Below are 8437 nucleotides of genomic sequence, written 5' to 3' on the forward strand. Positions count from 1 at the left end.
GATGAGAAAGTAAGATATGAATAAAGAACAATAAATATATACAATAAACTTTATTATAAACATATAGAGAGCTTCTGAACAACTCTCAACAGAAGTATTATTCTAGTATTGTTTCCACTGTAGCTATAGCTTTCATATTATTTACATTTATCACAGCAACCAACCTGCTCACAACGGTCTTCTTCTACAGACTAAATTGCAGTAATGTGCCACAGATAGCTTACTCCGCCATCTACTGGCAGGTTCTATAAATGTTGAGCTCCAAAGAAAAGAACTGAAAGTAAATATAACATTAAAGATAAAGGGCACGTGACTAATAATGTTTAAGATGGTCCACTATAAACATGAAGAACAATATCCTGCTCTTTACAGATAAGAACCGGTGTATAAGAAGACCCACCTGTTTATTTTGTTTTATTTTGAAGAGTCACGATCTGTCTGTTTTCCTCTTTTACTTTGAAAAATGTTCACCCTGTCTCAAGTCTGTACTTGCTTCCTGTCTCTGTGTTTTCCCTCCTTTCTGATTACCTGATTCTGTTCACCTGGTGCCTTTTTTCTTTCCCACCCCCCCAGCTGTGTCTTGTCTTCCTGATTGGTCTTGTATGTATTTAAGTTCTGGTTTTCTGTTAGTGTTTGTGGGTTCTTGGAGTTTGCAAGGGAGACAGTTTTGGTCTGTTTAATGCTTTTAACCTAGAATAAAGGGAATTCTGAGTTTAAACCTTTGTCCATGCTACATTTGGATCCTACCTGCCCTGCTGAACTTAAACATACCATGGTGAATAATACAAAAATAAAAACACACTTAGGAGTTTTACTGATACACAACCACTTACAATGATATTACTTGTTTGTAAATGTAAAAAAGTAAAGTAAATATGTAAGCAAAATTCTTGTTGTCCTTAACAAATAACTTCAAAATAAAATAAAAGTAACTAAGAAAGTCAGTCTGTTATAAACACAGTACTAAATACCTTAAGTAAATGACATCACATGCACAAGAATGACTGCAATCTTTGTTGCAGTGTGATTTAAAGCGAACTGAAACTGGATTTAGACATACAAACCAAAATATTTGGACACATGAGAACGACAAAAATGAATCAGTGCACTTAAAAACTTTATTATAAACATTAAACAGCACTTGCATAGAATAGAGCTGGTGAATCTCAGTGCCCCGTTATTCATTTCACTTGTTTAACACAGGAACTATAAAAATCCTTACATTAAAGCAGGGTGCTAAAAGCAGCGGTGCATTCCTGCCCAGACACATTATTTTATTTAAAAAGATATCATACAAATACTGTATGAATAACACTGAAAACATAACACTCAACTGTACAAAAGCAAAGCTGTAACAAAACCCTTCACAGCGATTGCTGTAACACAAATATACATTCAAGCTTCCCAACAAAGACATACATAACACAAACAAGTTCATTGTGAGATAAAGACTCCTACAAGAACAATATTTTAGACAAACACAATAAAAACAAAATGTAAATCCGTAGCTGCAATCCATTTGAGAGGCACATCTGTGGGAGCTAAAATTGTCGAACGGGGTGTCGGACATTCTGGGGTCAGAACAGCCGGATTAGAGGTGGAGGCGCCCCTGGCTGCGTCTGATATGGACAGGAATCTGAAACAGAGGCAATGGATTACTACAACTGCAGACAGAGGTGTGTAGGAGTGTGAGGAGTGCATCCATGGGAAACTAACCTTGGGTATTTCTGGGCTGCCGAACGGCGAGAGTTCCAGTGAGTTCTCTTTGTCGGAGGAGTCGTTGCGGTGATGCTGGGCGAACTTTCTCTTCAGCGCTTCAGCGATAAGAGCCGCTGGGTCGCTGAGCAAAGCTGGGCCTCCCTTACTGCGCCGCTTTCTGACTGGAGTGCCCCCCGGTGATCTACGAAGGACAGAGGGGGAATGTTTTCGTTAGACAGGGGAAAAAAATCCAAAATGGCTCAGAGACAATAAATGTTGGATTCTTTCTGAGAACATTCTGCAAACTGAGAACATAAACCATCACTTATTGTCGGATATAACTGTAATATGAGACATCCAAATTCAGGTTAAATCAACAATCAGAATCCAAAAAATGTATTTATCCTGGAGAAAATAAATTGAAGTTGTTCTATTTTAGAATGAAACTAACAGGGTTTTTTTAATACAAATATTAATACAAACATAGGAAGTTAAAAGTAAAAATGTGCAATAAAAGATAAAATAAATATAAGAAGTTAAAAGTATGTCCAACTAAATTAGAAAATAGAATAAAGATATTTATAAAAGCATGAGCAGGTAAGGTAAAAATGTGTATGTTGTACAGTATAAAGCGGTGTATTAGTATAAACATGATTTTAGTGCTAGTGGTTTTAAGGGCTTTGACTGCTCACCTATTGACCGAGCGCAGTTTGACTTGAGTTAGGTCCTTGAGGACATCCAGCATGGATGGCATTCCTTTAACGTCTGAGTCCTGGAGCTTGAGTGGACCATTGTCGAGGTTTCTGTCGTTGTTCTTGCGCCGGCGGATCAGCTCTACGACAGAGGAGGACTCAGTAGAGGAGCCAGGGCAGCGGGGAGGTGGCGGTGGGGGTGGTGGTGGAGGAGGAGGAGCAGCGCAGCGAGGCGTGGAAGTGAGCGGTGGTGGTGACATCAAAGGCGTGCCCTGGGTCTCAGACAGAACTTAACACAATTTGAAATAACACAAGTATGTTATTCACAGGCCGACAGTGGTGGAATTTAACAAGTACATAAACTCAAGTACGATACTTAAGTATCCTTTTGAGGTACTTTTACTGTACTTTATTATTTACATTTTTGCCACTTTATACGTCTACTGCTTTACATCTCAGAGGCAATATTGTAGGTTTTTTGCAGCATTTCCAGATAATTAAAGAAATAAAAATACGTGTTTATATGATGTATTTATATAAATAACATATATACCACTAATCTACTAGCACAAATGTTGCTCCACATTGACAAATTACAGAATAAAAAAGCTCTTAACTCCATAAACTCTATATGTATTAATTATGATAAAAACTGAATATTATATTAAAATACACAAACTTTAAGAGAATCATTGGCATAATGAGTTCTTATATTTGATACTTTAATTATATTTAGCTAAAATAACCTCTCTACTTTTACCTAAGAAACATTTTGAACCCAGACCTTTTTACATACGATTTCATATTTTTGGACTCTCCTATTATTACTTTTACTTATCTTAGTACTTTTTCCACCACAGCACACCCTGTGGTGTTTGGTGAAAACAAAAAGGTACAAAGAGTGCGCACCTGAGGCTGGAGTGGCTGTAACGATCATGGCTATCTGAGCTTGGAGTTTGAGCAGCTGACTCTCCAGCGCTGTGATCTTCTTCAGGGCGTCTGGATCGTTGGTCTGCCTCACAGGGCAACCTCCTCTCTGGGCTTTAATCTGGAGCGGTTCCGGGTATCTCAACACGTCCCGATGTACAGTACTTTGCTTCTTCGGAGGTAAATGGTTCCTATGGAGATAATACATCAGTGTAACATTTACCATGCTTCCACTCAAAATAAACAAATCCAAATGTGTGTTTTAAAGCTGAGAAATGCAAAATTCCATAAATTTTTTGACAAAATTAGATGTAGGCAGTTTTCAAGATGCTGTTAACACTTCAAGGAACACCAAATAATTTTGAGACGTGTTTGTGTCCATTTGTGTCCTTACCTGGTCTTGGCAAAACTCTCCCCCTCATCCTCAAACACCCAGAGGACGTCAGCGAACGAGGGGATGGACTTTGTCTCCAAAGTCATGTCGACATAACCGTGCGGCCTATAGGAAAGCAGAGGGACCTGGGGACCAAATATGGACATTGATAAATTACACTGTGACCTTGCCTTTATAAGAAAAATATCCGAGAAAACACTAGAGGTTAGTCAAAATGTGAACACCATTACGCTGAACAGGGTTCCCACGCCTTGTTCGTACTTATTCAAGGACCCATCATGACATAACTTGAGACACAAATAATTTACCGTTTCAACACAGAGTTTTTAGACAGCAGAAAATAGCATTTTTATTAACGTTACATTTTCATGAACTTTCTATTCATGGAAATTAATTCAAGCACCCTCTATGACCCCTGCCTATGTATGTCAAGAATCAAGGCCTCAATTTTTTTTCCTACAAATGATTTTAAGGCCTCATGGTAACAATGGCAGAATGTAAAAACCGAAAAGGAGAACCAAGGAAGGTGCTTTACTGTCAAATTAAGCTCAGCATTTGGCCCTAGTTACACCTGGCTGTGCTGAATTGATGAGGTTAAGACAAATGTATTATTTTAGATAATCTTCCATATACACAAGTGGTACAGTACCTGAAAGTGAATGCGTGGTGAAGGGGTCAGAGGGAGGTTTGTCCCAATCATCCGCACAATGCTGCGGTACTGACCACACAGCTGACTGTCCCACACAGGAACAAGCTGCAAGAAAGAAGACACACAACCACACAAAGCTCACTTACTTAGTTGCTTTTAGAATTAAATTAACACTAAATGTGATACCTGGCACCATACAACTACTAAGTAACAAAAGCGTTTGTGCACTCACCATGTCTGGAGGCACTCCAAAATACTCCAAGACGGCATGCATCAAATGCACAATATCCTCGACTAAAGACATTGGAAGGACTTTTTGATGCACCAGCTGATGACTGCAAAGCTCCTCTTTCTGCTGACTAACTTGTTGAGAGGCCAACCCAGAATGGATGCCACTAAGTCACATACTTTACACCTGAAACAAAACAAAACATACAGCATTCAGGGTATAAAAATGCAATAATTGAAGAGTGTGTTCCCATCTCAGCCTGACTCAAGAGAACTTGCTTTAGTAGGTTTGGCTGATGTTGTGTTTCTTTTACAGGGTCCCTAATGTGATGAGACAGGCGCAGCTGACTCAGAATGCTGCTGTACATCTTTACAGACCAATAACGCAGACTACATCAGTCCAGCTCTTAGAGAGGTCCTCTGGCTTTCTGTTGGTCAAAGAAATGATCTAATAGCCTCCATTGATCATTTTTATTCTTCAGTTTATTTAACTTCTGTTTACGTTTTCTATTTCATTCTTATGTTTTAAAATGATACTATATACACAGCGCAGATCAAAACAGTTCTTAACTTCATGTGAATGATGAATTAAGTTGTGGGACTAGTCTTTTAACCTCCCACTTACACCTCTAACTAGGTACATAAGGAAACAGACACAAACACAGGAAACACCCATTGTGGGTTTCCCTTTATTTCTACAGCTAGAGGCGACCAATCCAACTAAAAACCTATTTCTTTGTCAAGTACCTATCAAACTTTAATCCAGTAACCTCTATAGTCCATTATCAATGCAGCTGTTTGTGTCCCTGGTGAAATCACACACTGATGCTCCGGGAGACCATAGCGTCCCTCCGGTCCGTTGGATGCTGACTCGGCTCTGAGATCCATGCATGAAGTAGCATTGGATCAGCACAGCGGGTTCAGGTTGAATTTTTTGTTTTAACCGCTACAGAGTAACCTTCCCTGGTGAGGAAAGTGCAGGTTCCCTGCGCAGGCAGCACTCAGTGTCCCACGGAAAAGGGTAAAGAGGCTGCCTGGCTCAAAAGTAAACTGCGATACCAGGAAACATGCGGTATAAGCGAATCTATAGCTCTACTTACCGTGGAGGTTTCTTGACAAAATATGCACTAGGAGTTACATTTGGCCAACATCTTAAATGTAAACTTATATATAAACTGTAACTGCAGATAAAACAATAAGAACGTGCGGATTTCTCCCAGCTCACGATTCTCCAAGCAGCGAGTCTGTGAAGTCAAATAAAGCTGCAGTAGCAAAACCTGCTGTGATTGGCTAGAAATACAGAACTAGTATAAGGAGCCAATAGGAGCAGTCGATCGTAAAGCAGTCGCCACGGCTGCTCGACCAATTGCATGTCGCGAAACCAAATTTGTATTTTTGTGCACGAGCGTCTTTCTCTTCTTGGTAAGAAAACAACACACAAACCTAGTTTAATTAAATATATTTCACTACCACGACGCTTATATTATAATTTGTTGATGCGCCGCATACTTTTGTGTTCAAGCTGTGAAAATAAACAAATTAATGTGTTTTTGTTAAGTTCTGCAGCTTCTTCCCGTGTCAAAAGTTGCTAACTTTAGCTTATTTAGTTAGCCACAACGTTCGCTAGCACGTTGACCCGACAGGACAAGCTTGAGGAACGGTTTATAACGTAGCTGCGTACCTTTAGAACCCAACCTGAAATCATACAATAGTAACGGCAACGTTGACCTACTTTACCGTAATATTTGTTCTGTTTTACAACTAGGCATAAGTACAACGTTCGCCACACTCAAAACAGTTTGTCCGCATCATGCTAACGGTAAAACACATTACTTTATATTATCAGTTTCAGATCTGGTAGCTAACCGAAGTTAATAAAAATGATGGATGCACTTTCGGTGGTGAGTCAGCTGCGGGACCTGGCATCTGAACCCCAGAACCGAGAGGTGATCGTCCAGGATCAGGGCTGTCTTCCCGGGTTGGTTCTCTTCCTGGACCACCAGAACACAGACGTGCTATTTGCAACTCTTCAGGTGGGTGAACGATGCTGGACTGGTGCTGCTCGGGGTTGTACTATCTTCCTGCCGAATACACATTAGGACCATCCCCTGTTATATGCATATGTGGTGCATTTCTTATTACTTTTTGTCTTTGTCCTCAGACCCTGCGATACTTGGCTGAGTTGTCTCCTAACATCCCCACCATGAAAAATGAACTGGGTATGATGGTGAGCTTGGAAGATGTAATTGTAAGGTGAGGGATTGTTTGTTTTGACCAACTCCTGTACACTGGTGTTTTTTGAGATTGTTCTCAGATTCCTAATGGTGTTTTGTTGTACTATATTATGTTAACAACAGAGTGTACGTAAACATTAGTAGTGAATGGGAAAGCCTAATAAATATCTCCTTAAATGTAGAATCAGAATTGTTGGGGCGATTCAGAGGTTACATTAAATGTATTTCTTTTTTTAGGCACGGCCTGTCTGTTGACATCACATCCTTGGCCCAGGAGGTGTATGGTATTCTGAATGCACCTGCAAAACCTACCCCCCGCACACCCGAGAGAGAGAGGAGAAAGAAGCCCCAGTTCTTTATCAACTCCTCTCAAAAGAAGGCCAAGTCTGTCACTCTGCACATCAAGGGCCTGGACAGCACTGTGAGTAGGCGGACCGACACACTCCATGCATGGCAATGACTTTTATTATCATCTCCAGCAACTAACACTTTGTCTCTTTTCAAGGACCAGCGGAGCTTGTGTGAGGAGGCTCTTTTGAAGGTCAGAGGAGTGATCAGCTTCACCTTCCAGATGGCTTCCAAGAGATGTACCGTCCGCATCCGTTCAGACCTGCCCACTGAGGTAACGCACTGACACATTCACTGTCAGGGGCTGCTGAGGAAGAAACCAGCCTGTTGAAATATGTTTAATCGCCTGATTTTTCTTATTTTACAGAGTTTGGCATCAGCCATTGCAGCCACTAAGGTGATGTCGGCCCAGCAGGTGGTGAAGAATGAGGCGGGGGAAGAGGTGAGTGGTGGTGCTAGAGTCCACATCTTGTATTGAAGGCTTTCAAGTATCCAGAGAATACACCTGAATTGTTTTGAGTTCACACAGTTTTCTTAACTTCTCTCCTCTAAAATCATTTTTAATCTACAGGTCTTGGTCTCTCTGAACTCATGTGGAGTGGAAGTCCAGAAAAACGCAGCTATACCAGACTACCTCCCAGAAGAAGAGGAGAGCCCAGAGAAGGAGAAGGACCGAGCTATTTCCCGCACCACAGCTAAGGAAGATTCCAGTGGAAGCTGGCTCAACGCTGCTGCCGGTTTCCTCACCAAAACGTTCTACTGGTGATACTGCTGCAGTTTAAATCCCAGAGTTCCAGTGGCACAGAGTTGTGCTAAAATGGCTGGACTACAACTGCTGTGTATATAACTAGAATGGACCTTACTGGAAGTTAGCACACTGGCTAACATCCTGGCTTTGTGTGTGTGGACTTCATCATTTGTTGTGGAAAACTAGAAATGACCCAGATGTGCTTAAGCTCTTATGGTTAACTAGTTGAATAGAGGATCACACACTTGAAAGTATATTTTGTTTTTGGACTTTCATATGCTGATTTCTATCCACTAATTTCATAAAGTGTAAATATTTTCTTATTCTTCCCTTTTCTCTACATGTAAGAAAAACAAGTTTAAAGGCTGTTTCTACTTCGATGGAAAAGTATTTTCTGTAAAACTGTTGGTAGTTATTTTGGTTTGTGCTGAAATAAATCTGCTACATGTTTTTTTTGTTCACTGCACCATTTCTTTTCTTCTGTATTTTGCACCAAAAAGGCATCGCAATCCCACATCA

General features: G+C 40.5%; 2 protein-coding genes across 4 annotated transcripts; one reads left to right on the top strand and one right to left on the bottom strand.

Moving 5' to 3' along the window:
• Positions 1–1100: 1100 nt before the first annotated feature.
• On the bottom strand, positions 1101–5845 carry mtfr2 (mitochondrial fission regulator 2). Its single transcript, XM_063901572.1, has 8 exons — positions 5689–5845; positions 4593–4775; positions 4361–4465; positions 3712–3836; positions 3300–3508; positions 2391–2679; positions 1717–1900; positions 1101–1636 (listed from the first exon to the last, which is right to left on the bottom strand). Exons 2-8 carry the CDS (start codon positions 4662–4664, stop codon positions 1592–1594), a joined length of 1029 nt encoding a protein of 342 aa, XP_063757642.1. The 5' UTR covers positions 4665–4775; positions 5689–5845; the 3' UTR covers positions 1101–1591.
• A 72-nt stretch (positions 5846–5917) lies between these two features.
• On the top strand, positions 5918–8368 carry armc1l (armadillo repeat containing 1, like). Of its 3 annotated transcripts, none has more exons than XM_063901949.1 (7): positions 5918–6010; positions 6441–6621; positions 6750–6841; positions 7060–7243; positions 7328–7444; positions 7538–7612; positions 7742–8368. In XM_063901949.1, exons 2-7 carry the CDS (start codon positions 6469–6471, stop codon positions 7934–7936), a joined length of 816 nt encoding a protein of 271 aa, XP_063758019.1. In that variant the 5' UTR covers positions 5918–6010; positions 6441–6468; the 3' UTR covers positions 7937–8368. The 3 variants fall into 3 exon arrangements, with proteins under 3 accessions (XP_063758019.1, XP_063758020.1, XP_063758021.1); XM_063901950.1 differs by having other exon boundaries at positions 5954–6010; positions 6435–6621; XM_063901951.1 differs by lacking the exon at positions 5918–6010 and adding an exon at positions 6173–6326.
• The last annotated feature ends 69 nt before the right edge of the window (positions 8369–8437 follow it).

This window comes from Eleginops maclovinus, chromosome 15 (assembly GCF_036324505.1).
Source record: "Eleginops maclovinus isolate JMC-PN-2008 ecotype Puerto Natales chromosome 15, JC_Emac_rtc_rv5, whole genome shotgun sequence".
In the NCBI taxonomy this organism is placed as follows: Eukaryota; Metazoa; Chordata; class Actinopteri; order Perciformes; family Eleginopidae; genus Eleginops; species Eleginops maclovinus.